We start from the raw sequence: 15,013 nt of genomic DNA on the forward strand, positions 1-15,013 counted from the left end.
TTAACGCACAGACAAATCTGGCAGTGCAATGTATATAGCTTCTTGGCCAGTGTTCACAACTGTGAAATGTTACAGCACCTCTGGCCAAATTCCAGGAGCTATTATTTCTACTCAAGAGTGATTGCCCTGTTTTTCAGCTGGCCAGCTCTTTGGTTATGCAATCTGCAGATGTTTGGCTTCACTTTTGCTCTTCTTTATTCAGCTGAGCTCTCAGAAGACCGGTTTTACGATCTTAGTGAAAAACAACAGCATCGATGTATTTAAAAGAAAAAGCCCCAGCAGACGAAAAACAGACCTGTCTTAGAGAGTAGAGTAGGTATTCCTTTTTTATGCCAAAGTGTATTTTAACTGTGCAAACCTTTCAAAAAAACAAAATAATGCAAGCGTGAAACATTTGGGAAACATTGTTCATGCCTGATGGCAATCGAGCACGATCCACTTTCTTCAGCACAAGAACCGATCGATAAGCTTCTTTTGTGTTCAGCTATGATCGACAGCATTAAGCGCTCTGGATTTCATTGACATGGATTAATCCCAAAGGTTAAAATACATAAAGATCAGCTTCCATATATGTTGTGCTAACAGTTCCTATCATTATTGACCTCCGTTTGAAACTTCAGACTTTGCTTTTAGAAAAGACGTAATCACCTTTCTTTCGCATTGATTATTTTCTGCCGAGCGTGGACTCTGAGCTCCAGTTACACAAACACGGAGCTGGAAGATGAAAACAACTGATGCAATAACACAGATGCTGGTCAAAGCGTGTTTTATGATTTCTTTGGCAAATACAGAAAGAACCCTCCCCCCTCAAAAAAAGATATACATGTAGATCCGATCTTTCTGGTTCTACCAGTCATTGCATTGATAAAAATAGGAATCCTTTAGCAATAAGTGAAAAAACAGATATTGTGGTGGAGATTGGGAGGGGTGGTCCACCAAATGTGCAGAACACATAAATCAATAGGAGTGGGGTCTGCGGTTATGTAAATGTTTGTCCAATGGAAGGCAAACTCGCTGTGGGGAAAGCAGGGGCGCTCTGGGTCTCCAGAAGTTATTATGTAATACTGGCCAGCTGTATTTAAGGCCAGTCCAGACTGAAAATCAGAGGATTTCTTTGGAGTCTTTGTGGTATCAAGGTACACACTCACATGGATTGTTTTTTGGGGGGTTTTGCTTTTACATTTTCAGTCAAATATTTAAAGATATATCATTTTTTCTGGTATTGGTTTTATTTTTTAAACACTATTGTAGCCCTGTGGAAGTACTTTTTGGAGTTTCATCACATTCTGCTCGTCTTGAGGACTTGCAGTGCAGTGTGCATGTCTGTATTTCTGTTGTTGTTCTCCATTATGCCTCCTTTTTTTCTCTAACTGTCTGTGGTCTGTGCCTTCTTTCTCTTCTTCTTTCCTCGGAGGTAGAATGCTTCGGTACGTTGTAGCCCTCTCTCTCCTGGCACTGTCCTGGGCACAGGACTGCCAGGTAGCCAACATCAACGTCATGCAGAATTTCGACAAAACTAGGGTGAGTTGAAAAATATTAACTACGTTGTTATTTAAAAAAAATGTTTTACATAATTTCTGAGTAGTACTATTCCACCGTGATTTTTCTTTAATGTGTTCTTCTACTCGTAGTATGCAGGGACATGGTATGCTGTAGGGAAGAAGGATCCAGAAGGCCTGTTCTTGCTTGATAACGTCATAGCCCAGATAAATATTGAAGAAGATGGCAAAATGACTGCCACCGCCCAAGGCAGAGTCATCATCCTCAAGTAGGCTCTGTTCTGTGGAGGCTTTTGCTTTGAACGTGTGCAATTTGCAATATGAGATTTTTTTTGTCTCGCATTTTTTGTAATGACTTATTCTCTCTGTTTGACCTCTAGCAACTGGGAGATGTGTGCCCACATGTTTGCCACATTCGAGGAGACTGCTGACCCTGCAAAGTTTAAGATGAAGTATTGGGGAGCTGCATCCTACTTGCAGACAGGAAGTAAGTTATGAAGTGAAAAGCACCTTTAACTTTCATGTTGAATCAAATTTGTCTTTGTTCAGACTTTAAAAAGAAATCCTTTCAACAATGAACGACCAGACACTGTAATTGTTACTTGATAGTCACCACCAAGGGGGTTTTGACCTTAAGCCAACTGATAATATAACATAATTATCAACTGCTGCACTTAATTCGTGACCCCGGACACTGGAAAATGAATAGTGTTTTGTTGAGTTCAATTTTAACGTCAGGGGGTATGACTATGTATTTACTGTGTTATTAAAGAAAAAGGAGGTTAAGTAATAATTTTAGACACGGGATGCAATCACTAAAACATCAGTATCCACCACTGGATCAAACAGCTGTATTATTAATATTACTTTAATGTTTTTTAAGTGAAAAAATATACATATATATATTTTTTTTTTTTCTGTTATTTTGGCTTCATACTTTCTTTGTTGTTTTTTGTTTTTCTCAGTATGTAAGTTGAAAATTTGTAAATGAATGGTTTTGCAAAAGTAACCTCTCCTCCACACTCTCCGTGCTCTTAGATGATGACCACTGGGTTATTGACACTGACTATGACAACTACGCAGTCCACTACTCCTGCAGACTAGTGGACGCTGATGGCACTTGCCTAGATGGGTACTCCTTCATATTCTCTCGTCACTCAACTGGCCTAAGGCCAGAAGACCAGCCAGTTGTCCTCCAGAAGAAGACAGACCTCTGTCTGTTGGGTAAATACAGACGGGTTGCACACACCGGTGAGTTGACTATGCTTTGATTCTTTGATCTGTGGCTTTTATCAGTCCGTCATTCAATAGGGTAAAAGACCAAGTGAATAATTGACTAAATTAAAAGGTGAAAATTCTTGTGGTCAGTGTCTGCCCGGCCTATATTGCCAATATTTTCAGAAATATAGGAAAATAAAATGCTCAGTACTAACGCATGCAGGAGATAAAGATGTTTAAGCTACCATATAGTTAATAATGCTACTTATCTCCCTTGTGTTGCAGGCTTCTGTGAGAGTGGCACATCTCTTGACCCACAGTGACACTTTGCTGATCTTGGATTGAATCCCACTGCTTAGTCACCTCTTCTGTCTCCATCTCTATTATAAAAAAGCAGCACATTCTTCTTTAAAAATGAACCAAAATTGAACTATGAACAGCCACATTTATATAGCTGCAATCTCAAATTAAAAGGAAAGATGGTTGTTATTGTTCTCTTCCTATATTCCCTCATGAGTACCATTAAAACAAACAAACAATCAGAATGACAGAATTATGCAATCAGCCAATCAGCTCTCTCTCAATGTGACAAACAATTATCTGTTAACCTGGATTTTTAGCAGTACTGCAGCTCTGGGTAAGAACCACTATGTTTATTATAAAGAAAACACTGGTTCAGTGTTCTAATGAATGCACAGTATCTTGTAGTCCTCGAGGAGATAGTTTTTTAACTATACATACACAGATACACATTAGCTCATGTGCTATATATTTATAGGGTCATAAAAGAGCAGTTAAGTTGTTTCTTCTTCATATGACGTTTGCTTCTTGATCCAGTTTTTGAAATAAAACATTCATACCACTGTGGCTCACTTCATTCTTTATTGCCCTTTAAATATTTATCTACGTTCCTGGATCGCAAATAATGAATTCGTGTCATTGCTTTTGGATTCTGTCAGACAAAACACATCAAAAGTACAGCCAAGTAGAATTTTTAGCTTTTTTAAATCTTTTATAATTGCGCTACAAGAAAACAAAGCAAAAGGGGAAAAACACAATGGTACAAATTAAGCTTCTAGCTATGGCTTCTTATATGTTTGTTAAGCAACTAGCATGGAAAAGTGGGAAAATATATTTATAATTTACACATACTGCACATTCTGATCAGTGGTGAACATCAGTTTATTTAATATGATTTTTGTGGAAAACAAGAAAATGATGCTACCATCTTTTTTTTTTTTTTTTTTGTAAATGGGTACGAATTGCTAAATTAGTAAGCATGGGGTGTGAACTTCTTTATGCTTCTGCAAGTGAAGTTGCCATAAAAAGAAATAACACAAGAATCCCTGCTTTAGCCGATAAGCTTTGTGAACACTGTACATGCAAAATAGCAACATGCTAGCTGACATTTGCATAGGTTAAAGTTTGCCTGGAAAACAACTGATCTTGTTGTATAGATTGATATGAACCCCTCCAAAATATCAACAACTAAATAAAAGAAAGAAAAACTAAACAGGGGAAGATGTGCTGGGAAGAGATTTACATCTTTATTGCACATTTTTTGTACAGTACAGTACAGATCATGGCAAAACTACTTTGGTGTACATGATTGAAATAAATCAGGTTTAAAACAAAAAAACAAAAACAAAAAACGGTAAACTTATTGATAAAAGTTGGACTCTTGGATCTTCTATGAGAGCTAGCCCAAATAAAAACAACCACATATAAGATGCACAGCAGTGTTCGTTTCATGTCAACTGGTCACACTGCCAAGGCTGCGAGAATAGACACCTTAACCTCTTTTTCCCCCTACCGGGAGGACCTTTGGTAATCCCTGCCTTGAATAGTTTAGTACAAGGAATTAACTCATGCAATCTAATTCCAGCTTTAAATGGCCGCAGGCTTGAAAAGTCAAGGTGGAGATGGAAGTGAGCTTCACTTGAACAGGAAAGAATACAGGGACAACCACCCACATGTGACTAGATAAGCTCCCGACTGCTGTACATTTTAAGTCTGGTTCAGTTCAGGCAAATAAAAACTTGGTCATGGTTTGGGATACTTTACACAGCTGTTTACACGTTAAACAGAGAAATGCTTTAGCAATTGCACAAACATCACTGACATAACCGAAAACACATGGCTAATTAGGTAACATAACACTTTCGCATAAAGCCAGGCAAAAAGAAACATGACTACTGCTGCCGATGATGATGGAGGGAAAAGAAGAGGAGTTTAGAAAGTGTGTGTTTAGCCGTTTCATCAGTGGAGTATATTAGACAGGCTTGTAAACTTTTATGCAAAAATAACATAAACAATAGTCCCTCGATAGAAAGAAGGCCATTACAAAAGCAAAACATTGTCTGGTGATACACACTGAAGCAAAATAAAACTAAATCACTGAAAAGAGACAGTAGTTCACCAATTAAAAACAAAAACAAGAATAAATACTGTGATATACACACACACACACACACACACACACACCAAAACAACACTGATTCACCAAGAGTTTAACAAACAGCAAAATCTAAACAGAGACCCCAGATGTAACTATATGGATGGAGTATTAAAGTTTTTTTTTTTTTTTTTTTTTTTTAAAACTGTAAATAAGAAGATGTTTGGTGATTTTCTAATGGCAAAAAGAGCTGAAGTACATGTTCGAGCGATTTGCATGTTAAGAGTATCCTGCAAATCCCTTCTATTTAAAAAAAAAAAACGTATCTACACAAGCATTCAAGTATCGCACCTGTTTGGATATTGAATGAGAAAAAAAAAAAAAAAAAAAAAAAAAAAAAACAGAGTAAAAAAGCCAAAATACTGTTATAAAATAAATTTAAAAATCATTTTTTAATGGACACCGTAGACCCCATCATTCTTGGAAAATAATGCACAATATGTCCCATGATTTCTTACATAAATGAATATTTTATACATTTATGATAAATGATCATTAAGGCGGTATTTCTAACTTTGCGATAAAAGAACAGGATCGAATGCAAGTGGTCTCCAGTGACTTCAAGAAATATCTTATACTCTGTTATCAGTGCTATGTTTGTAGAGTCAGTGTCTAAAACTGCCTGTTCATTGTTTTATTTTACCTAGATTCATAAACACAAATTTCCTGAATGAATCAGAAATCTTGTAGAGTGATCTTGTGTTTGTTTTTACCCCTTTGAGTAAGCGGAGGTCCGGACATGCACACTGAGAATCACTCATCTATGCTGATGTGTTAGCTTACGCAAAGCAGTAATCGATGTGAGTCAGCAGCTCCCTGTGACGACTGGTGGGATAAGGGGCCCGACACTTTGGGCACTCCAGGAAACTCTCGTCCAGGAGGTTGGTGACTTTAGATGGGGATGTAGGGCCAAGAGGGTTTTCAATAGTGAGACGCTCAAACTCGAGGCTATTATACGAGCTGGGCTCTGAAAAGCGAGCATTTGGCTGCTTCTGAAACACAAAACATGACAATACATTCATTTAGCAGAAGCCCTGGTGCTTTAATTGGATACAAAAATGGGACTGAAGTCTTGCATGCCAGTGTTCAACAAGAGCCATCACATTTCTTCCCCATTATTAAAGTCTAACACTTACAGCAGATTCCAGCTTTGCAATCTGATCACGGGCCTTGCGAAGTTCCTTCAGCACCTTATGTAACTGGTGCTGCATGCTCTGACGATCAATTTTTTCATTCTCAAAGTCCTTGGCAGAGAGTTGGATCTTAGGAGGGGCAGAAATAAACAGGAAGTAGAGACAAGTGGGAACGGTTTGGATTGCAACTCTTAAAAAACACAGCTCAAAACTGTTACAACTCCACATCACATACTACCCAGAAGGGCCGTGCTGACAGAATTTCCACTCATAAGTGGGTGGTGAACATTAAGGTTGTGCAATCAGTAATTACTGATCTCAGTTTTTTTGACTTCTCACAGTTCCTAGTGATTATATATTTGTTTTAATAAATCCAGCCACTCAATTACAAAACAAAGACTTCTATTAATAGGAACAATTTGGGTAACATATAAACACAGAGTGTTACCTGTTGCTCCAGTGCTGCAATTCTTCTCTGCTCTTCCTTCTGGCTCAGGACGGACTTCTGCAGCATATTTACCTGTGAAGCACATGATCAAGGCAAGGCAAACACACTTGTATAGCACCATTAAAGAGTAACACACATGCTATCATTCAGTTCTTTTCTTTTCAGATAACCCTGGAGCTGTATTTTATTTAAATATGCTGGTACATCTATTGTGCTCTTGCACTTTACTTATTAAATATAATTGCTAACGGATGAGGTCTTTCCATTTTATATGCAACCCTATAAATGCAGACTTTTTTTATGCATTACAAATGTTTTGAAAGAAAAACTTTGATAAATAAGTAAATATTACTGAATACTGACTAAAGGATACAAATCACTGAATGGGAATCTCACCTGCAACAGAAGCTCAGCAGATCTCTTCTTCTCCTCCTCCAATCTGATATCCATAGTCTCCAGTTCCACCCTCATTCTGTCTGCACGCTCAGACGACACCTTTCTCTCCTCACAGACTGCATGTCTGGATGAATGGTTTATTTATTCCATAAAAGTATCAACAATATTCATATTTGTAGTACTTAGCAGCAGTTAAAGCTCTTCAGTGTCACCCCTCTGTATTCAAGAACCTGGGCTTGTAAAGTACTTTGCATAAGTTGCAAAGCCAGTTGGAATCCATAAATAAACCAACCAACTGTTTATTCAAAGGAAGTGTCCCATTTAACTTTTAGTTTGGCCACATCCGCTTTAGTTAGGTGCTAGGACTTTCTTTACCTGTTGCTAAGTCGCTCTGCCTGAAGATCCACCTTGGCCTGCTCCAGCTCTTTGCACTTGTCTTTGTACTTCCTCAGTAAGGACGACAGCTCGCTGCACTTGTCGTCGTACTTCTTCTGCAGTGCCAACATCTCCTCCTGAACCCTGGTGACCTGCTCCCGCTGAGAGTGCAGCTCAGCCTGAGCTTTCAAGGCCTACCAGGTGCGGACAAGCCAAATTGTAGGATATTTTATATATTTCGCCTTCTTCATTCTTTAAAAGAACGCTTTAGCTCAATTACAAAGACATCTGAATTCAAGAAATGCTTAGTGAAACTAGCCCAGTTGCTTTCTTTTAAATAGATGTGAATTTCAGTGAATTTGCACATTGTTTGATAGAGACTGAAAGTATTATCAGCATGAGCAGCACAAGCCACAACATGGAGAATATATAAAGAAAGGGGAGCAAGCTGGCAAAGTTGTTAATCAAAATGAGTAAATGGTGATTACATGAAATCTGTTTGGCATTTACCTGCTCCCGATGGACACCGAGCTCCTGTCTGGCTCTGGTAACCTGCTCTTTTTGGCTCTCCAGGTCTTTCTGCATCCCAGACACCAAGTGGTCATATTGGCTTTTCAGCTGAGATTCCTTTTCTGGATCTGCCAAGTTGGCAGGAGCTGAGACAAGAAGTGTTAGTAAGCAAATGAAGAAACATTATTTGCAGTGAAAATGTTAGGATTATCTTTGTGAAAGCTGCATGGAAAGCTCAATCCTGACCGCTACTGGATTTGAACACATTTTTATTCTGACATTATTACCCATTAAATCATTTTCTAATTCAAAGCCTGTTGCTGCATTTTATTTAACTTAAAAAACAAAAAGTACATTCATTTTCCTGGCTTGCCCCTTTCACTTTCCATGCCACATGTGTCTCAAAAAAAGCTGCTTGTTAGGCCAAAAGAAAGTTTTCCATTTACTGTATGATTGTTGTGAATAATAAAGGAATAGTGAGCAAAGCCAATTCAGTTCCCCCCCACACTTCCTACCCTCTGGACTGGCCTCTTGTTTGGTTTGTTGCTGCTTTGCCTGAGCCAGCTGCTGCTCCAGCTCTAAAGTACGGGCCAGGACAGACTGCACATAGGCCTCTCTCTGCTGGTCGTACACCAGCCACTGCTGGTTCTTCTCCAGAGCCTGGTAGGGAGAGAGGCACAGCCTACAATGACAAACTGCATCCTATACACAATATGTGAACTTTTCAGCTGCTCAAATTCATGAGCACATCATTCGGTAGCAGGATATACATGATACGGTTACAAATAGGTGAACATCATCTTGCTGGACTCACATCTTTCAGTTGATCTTGTATCATTACGAGGTTTGCAGCAGGTGCCTGTCCATTCTGAAAAGAGAAAACGTCTTTAGGTTCACTCGAGTTGGCATCAACACTTACATCTGATCTAGCCATCATAAAAATGTTAATACTTTCATTAAGAAAAGATTGGGTTTCATTTGTATTAGCAAATCCTAATGATAAAAGGTCTATCCAATATGCATCCGAGCTGTGGAGCTGCTGTCTGCACCTGTGCTTTCCTTTTACTATAATTGTTCTGGACATAGCAGAGTCTTAAAGCTGAATTTTTTTTTTTTAAAAAAGGGGGCTCAATTCAAGGCAGCCAAAGCTCTCGGAAAACAAAGAGACCCTGTCATTCCTCCAGCAATACAAGAACCAAATCACGTGATGATTGTAGCTTGTTTGTCTGTCCATTTGCCAGGAGATCGCACAAAAACCGAAGACAATGAAACTTGGTGGAGAATTGCAGCGTGCAAAGGGAAAACAGAAGGAGGCACTCTCAGAGCATCCTCTGGTTTTATAGTACTGCAGGTCAGCTGAGTTGTATGTGCTGCATTTGTGTTATTCAGTTTATCCAGCTTCAAGGGCAAATACTCACACACTAAAAACTTCAGGTTATACAAGGTTGAGACAACAAAGGTGTAGCGGGTTTAGGTTTTTCCATCTTCTAAATGAGAATGAAAAGAAAAACACTATCGATAGTTATCAGCACAAGCACTGGTTTTAATAGACTATGAGAGACGAGGCTATCAAATCTGGTGCAAATTCTATTCATCGCTAGAGACACAGTCATCTCCCAATTCTGTCACCCTAACTCTGATGCCTACATGGCCGATCCCACCAGCAGATCCTATAAAACCTTCACAGAGATGTTGGAGTTTGCATCTAAATGATCATCTCTGTGCTAAAGCTCTGCGAGGAACGTGATGGATTTGAATGTGCAGCCCATAAACTATGCCCACTAACAACTTTTCCAAATTCAAGAAGAAGAGAAATAGGTGGCGTGGTCAGATTATATGTAGTAATTTAAAACCTGCTAAACGAAGTGGAGAGTATTGCTGTAAAAAAAACAAAAACATAACCTTGAAGATATTAAGACATAAGATTTAAAAAAAAACAAAAAAACAAACCCATAAAGCTCTGCATGAAAAGACTACAAAGGCAACAAGTACCAACTACTCCTCCCACATATCAAGTAACTCAAGTATTGCACTGTAATGCTTTCCAGCCTTGGACTCAAGTTAGACTTGAAACAGTATAAAAACAATCTAAGAGCATTTACATTCAACCAGCATTACTCTTCTTGCGACCTTCATGAGTAACAAAAAAGGAAAAAAGAAGAAGAAAGAAATAAGAAATCTCTGGGCTTCTTGTAAAAAAAGAAACAGAAAACTACTTTTGATTTTGAGTAATATTTGACCCACAATGGAGAGCAAGGAGATAAAAAAAATAAATTTTGTGATAGTGCTGTTTTGTACATCACTGAATAATGTTTTCTGTGTGTGTGTGTGTGTGTGTGTGTGTGTGTGTGTGTGTGTAACGGATTATGATTAAAACGGCAGGAGTTTGATAAAATATACTGCGGGTGAACTCCATTTAAAACACAGGCTGAATTGATTTTTACATTTGTAGTACTATGAGCAGGGCTTCAGCACCCCCATCTCTAGAAAGGTACTTTTGTCCATAAAGGGAGGTATGACATGACTGAGTCTTCCTCAAGTCCCTACTTGTGATTTTTGCCACCAAAGCCTCTTCAGAAGCCAAGAGGAATCCTGATGGGCAGCAGGACCAGCTGCACTCAAAGCATCAAAGGGCTACATTTAAGAGCCTACAGTGACAAGGGAAGTGGCACCTGCAGACCCACTGAAGGCTCTCACACTGCTGAATATGAATCATTTGATGCTTTAGTCAAAGTGCTATTTGAACAAAGATGCTATTTTGTCTTTCATGACACTATTGTAACGGCTGTGATGCTACCAGGGGTGTTAATAGTTGGCAAAGAAGACAAAGGGAAAAACATTTTCATTATAAGCAACGTGTAATGTGAGACTTTCATTAAAACAAATTATTAAATCTGCTGCAGCTAATGTCAGATGATGAAGAATATAATTGGAGGTCACACAGTGCCACCTAATGGACAAATAAACAGCTGCACTTGGATTTTCAAACAAACTTCATCTCATGAAGTAGTTATTGAAGAAAAATAAATAAATAAAAGAAGAGAAAAAGCTCCTGGTGAAATGTGAGGGAAAAAAATGAAAATGAAAGTCTAAGGTGCATCAACCTCAGATCAAAACAAAAGCCTTATCATGAGCAAATATTACACATATTTTACTTTTAGTCAGCCTCCAGTTTTGTAACACAAGTCAAGCAACAGCTAAAGCTGAATTTAATTTGACCAGATTGTTACAAAACAAAAGAAATAGCGCTACTGCATCAGCACTATAGATACAGAAGAAGGGAAAAAAATAAATCAGAGGAGGATATTAGAATGGGAGGCAGAGGACAGAAAGCTGTTGCAGGATTTAATCCGAGACCAGGGGGAAAATTTGCTGTCAAAGGAAGGGATATAACTACTCAAGCAACTCTGTTCCTTTGCGATTTCTGCCAAAAAGAGGGCGCAACTTTTTCCTCAAGTTTTTCTCTTTTTCTTCACACTCAAATAAAATGATTTGTGCTAGCCCAGGCGTACTCATAAATGCAGTCACGGTAAAAAAGAAAGTGCATGTTGGGTTTTACAAATTAAGACAATTAAAAAAAAAGTCAGGTTCTTTTCAAGTTCTACATTTTTAAAAAGCCTCAGATAAAAAAAAACAAGATGTGATTTACACCGTGTATTTTTTTAACAAAAAGGAAGCCAAACTGTAGAAACACTGTGTGGGAAAAACTGAATAGAACTTGCGATTGAGTAGCTTGTAAAACCACATTTAACAGCAAAAGATTGAAGTAATTGCTTTCTGCATAACTTTATCAGTCTCTTACATCATTGTATCTGAACTTTATGTGATTTCAACACACTGATTCCTTTCTTTCTTAGCTATTCTGTTGCAGATTTGGGACTATTGTTCTTCTGCGTAAGCCAATTTAGGCCAAGCTTTAACTGTCAGACAGATGGTCAATTCGATCACTGCAAAGCGCCCAGATTCTGTGACTACAAAACAAGCCCAAATCATCACTCCTCTATCACCATGCTTGACAGCTGATATGAGGAGTTGGTGCTGATACGTTTGGTTTTCACCAAATGTGGCGCTGTGCATTTGGTCTTGTCCCTCCAAAGTCTTGTTATTTGCTCAGATCTAATTTTGCAAAACTAAATTGTGGTTTTTTTTAACAGCTTCTCTGAGCATTGCAAAGACTTACCTTAGGGGACAGTGGTATGCACTTATCAGTGTAATAAAACGAATACCACTGTAGTAATAGATATAAAAAACAACTAGAGTAGAGTACAGATTAGTAAGGCAACTGGCCGTTTGTAAAATGAGACACTGACCCTGGCTAATAAAATCAGAGGTTATAATATAAACCTACCGCCACCTGAGTTTCCAGAGTCTGACATCGGGCAGAAACAGTGACCAGCTTGTTTTTCAGATTCTCCGTCTCTTGTGACAAACTCTGGAACAACGTGTCTCTCTGCTCTGCTTCTTTCCTCCGCTGCTCCAGCTGGGCTTGCAGCGACGCCACCACCTGAAATGCACACAAAACAACACGAAGCAAACAACAACTTGACTAGCCTCCAAAACAACCTGTAGCCAAAACAACACAATTCTCTTCAAGCAGGGATGGTTTGTGTTTTCCAGGCAATTATCCCCTTCACACAACTAACATAGCACAGCTGGCTGATCCACACAGCAGCTCCAATTTCTTTCTTTCTTTTATTGGTGCATTTCTTAATGAAGGTTAACAACCGCAAGGCAAATGTGATTAATGTCTGGGTTACATAAAATATTGATATTCTATTTGTCAGAGTGTGTCATTTCCATGTTTCCAACTAGCCCAAATTAAACTCCAACAAAACTTCAAAAATAGACAAGAGCAAAGTCTACAGCATAGCAGTAACTTGTTTTGAATGTTAATCCACGCAAAAAGACCCACTGCAGACAGATAGCTTATGAGTCAAGTGAACAGCTCATAACACCATGTGTTAGTATGCCGTTTCTGTTAGTCGTCAAAACTTCACTTTGCTGAGCTGCTGTCAAGATGAGATAGAAGCCATTTCCCCCCAACTGTTTTTGTGGCAGCTTACTGGAATTCTAGTACAGTTTTTTTCCTCTCTCTTTTTGACAGTTGTCTGCTGCTAGCAATACATATGCCACCAATACAATGCCACGAATGCAACATATCTTGAAAAGTCGAGTACTTTCAAAGATACAGCTGCAAGTCTATCTTGTCACTCTGAGCAGAAAAGTGTCCAACTATCTGACCACGTTCACAGAGGACTTCTTGATGGATAGAGCTATAAGAGTCGACTGTATATGTGATTTTTAACTGTGTATTTCTGTAGAGAGGTGTTGTGTGTACCTCTCCTCCTTTAGCTGACAGCTGCTGTCTCAGAGTTTCCAGCTCCTGCTCTTTCACCAGCAACTGCTGGTTGTTCCTCTCTCTCAAGGTCTCAAGGGAAAGAATCCTCTGAAACAACCAATATTATACACACACACACACACACATATATATATATAAAAAACAAGGAAGTGCTACAGGTGCTTAATGTTACTGAGAAAGCCAAGATTTCCTTTTTACCTCCAGCAGCTTGCTTTTGTCCGCATCAGGCGGTTTGATGTGCCGTTTGGCCAGGTCATCAATCTTTTTTCTCAGGTGAACATTTTCTTTCTTGACTTTTTCCAGCTCTGCCTCAGCCTTGGAGCCAGAGCTGCTGGATTTGAAACCCAACTTGGCAACTATGGTCTCTTTGGCACTTTTAGATGTCATGGCTGCTTCTGTTGTTACTAAGTGCAGTGCTCTGGGAAGAAAAGTAAAGTGACTGTGCTGGTGTTGAATCCACCAGAAGGTACGCAGTTTAATTTCAATCAAAGAATTTCGTGCAAGCACTCCAAGTGAAGAGCAGCTCAAAACACACCTTCAGCTAAGAACACAGCGAAATGAAAAACAGAGACAGAAGTGGAACTGACTATTAATAATACATTTTACAAAAGCAAGTTGAGTCAAAATCGACACACCCGTCGTGCTTTCAATGAACATCAAAATTTCCTACATTTTTTTTTCCAAATTTCATTTATTGAAATAGGTTTAATTCCTCACATTTACCTTACATAGTGCCAGGAAAAGAAAATCCTTTCATGCTAATTAAACATGAGAAAAATAAAATAAAAACATGACAGTTCTACCAATTCTCGTGCGCATGTCAATGGTAGCTAGCAAACACAAATTAACGTAATATTATTTTTTCTGTCGTACATGTAGTGTTGAAAACAAACGCTATAGGCATGCACACACAACCAAAGAAAATATTTAATACTTACAAAGAGAACACGGAGACGGAAGTTATCCACTAAATATCGTCTGTTTTGTGGCGAGACCGTTTTAAAACGACACTTTCGTTTCCTGAAGTTTGAATTGGAGCGCGTTGACGTCACACCCGTGACGTGCGCCGCGGTGCGCATGCTTATGTAGCCTTGGATATCCCGGATAGTGAAGTGTTGGGCGGTTCAACGGGGGGCAAAATAATCTCTGTAAAGGTAATTTGAAACGCTATTTATTTAATGTCATGCATTTACATACTAGAACCCTCAGAAGTCTAACCAGTTTGGAAGTAGAGTCATAGTTTATTTATTTAGCTTTTTAGCCAACGGCTCCTCGTTTCGTTAGCCCGGGCTGTCTGCTGCACTTTATCAAACGAACAGACAGATTAGCGCTAGTTTGGCTTGTTGAACCTGCATGTCAGAAACAACAGGCTCTTGCCTTTACAATATACGAAATATTTAAAGGCCATTTTATTGAAAGCTCCGAGACTTATGATTTCTCAGTGGTTGATACTGAAGTAACATTGGAAATCTATTCGGATCAGATACTGTATATGAACAGTTATCTGAATACATCTTTTTTAAAACCTCCACTTCAATGGGTTTAAAATAAATGAGATTTAATTGACAATGAGGAATTTCAGCTTTAGGCCATTTAGCATTTCGGATTTAAAAACACTTT

General features: G+C 38.7%; 2 protein-coding genes across 2 annotated transcripts; one reads left to right on the forward strand and one right to left on the reverse strand.

The window, feature by feature from the left end:
• Positions 1-1,004: 1,004 nt before the first annotated feature.
• On the forward strand, positions 1,005-3,584 carry rbp4 (retinol binding protein 4, plasma). The gene is made up of 6 exons (XM_085284588.1): positions 1,005-1,136; positions 1,419-1,521; positions 1,632-1,768; positions 1,880-1,986; positions 2,538-2,750; positions 3,003-3,584. Exons 2-6 carry the CDS (start codon positions 1,420-1,422, stop codon positions 3,038-3,040), a joined length of 597 nt encoding a protein of 198 aa, XP_085140714.1. The 5' UTR covers positions 1,005-1,136; position 1,419; the 3' UTR covers positions 3,041-3,584.
• A 2,199-nt stretch (positions 3,585-5,783) lies between these two features.
• cep55l (centrosomal protein 55 like) lies at positions 5,784-14,445 on the reverse strand. Its single transcript, XM_085284587.1, has 12 exons — positions 14,332-14,445; positions 13,592-13,811; positions 13,373-13,480; positions 12,383-12,538; positions 8,849-8,902; positions 8,550-8,694; positions 8,035-8,180; positions 7,525-7,718; positions 7,150-7,273; positions 6,754-6,825; positions 6,309-6,434; positions 5,784-6,164 (listed from the first exon to the last, which is right to left on the reverse strand). Exons 2-12 carry the CDS (start codon positions 13,778-13,780, stop codon positions 5,952-5,954), a joined length of 1,527 nt encoding a protein of 508 aa, XP_085140713.1. The 5' UTR covers positions 13,781-13,811; positions 14,332-14,445; the 3' UTR covers positions 5,784-5,951.
• Positions 14,446-15,013: the final 568 nt, after the last annotated feature.

Source organism: Mchenga conophoros, linkage group LG8, assembly GCF_057382185.1.
Source record: "Mchenga conophoros isolate Kocher_MC1m ecotype Shallow Benthic linkage group LG8, M_conophoros_male_GT1.1, whole genome shotgun sequence".
Taxonomy (NCBI): Eukaryota; Metazoa; Chordata; class Actinopteri; order Cichliformes; family Cichlidae; genus Mchenga; species Mchenga conophoros.

Excerpts from the sequence above, each read along its gene's own strand:
- rbp4 (XM_085284588.1), top strand. The coding sequence starts at position 1,420 with ATGCTTCGGTACGTTGTAGCCCTCTCTCTCCTGGCACTGTCCTGGGCA. Across the intron at positions 1,769-1,879 it reads GGCAGAGTCATCATCCTCAA|CAACTGGGAGATGTGTGCCC; the intron begins GTAGGCTCTGTT and ends TTTGACCTCTAG. Across the intron at positions 2,751-3,002 it reads CAGACGGGTTGCACACACCG|GCTTCTGTGAGAGTGGCACA; the intron begins GTGAGTTGACTA and ends CTTGTGTTGCAG.
- cep55l (XM_085284587.1), bottom strand. The coding sequence starts at position 13,780 with ATGACATCTAAAAGTGCCAAAGAGACCATAGTTGCCAAGTTGGGTTTC. Across the intron at positions 13,481-13,591 it reads ACAAAAGCAAGCTGCTGGAG|AGGATTCTTTCCCTTGAGAC; the intron begins GTAAAAAGGAAA and ends TGGTTGTTTCAG. Across the intron at positions 8,181-8,549 it reads ACAAGAGGCCAGTCCAGAGG|CTCCTGCCAACTTGGCAGAT; the intron begins GTAGGAAGTGTG and ends TTCTTGTCTCAG.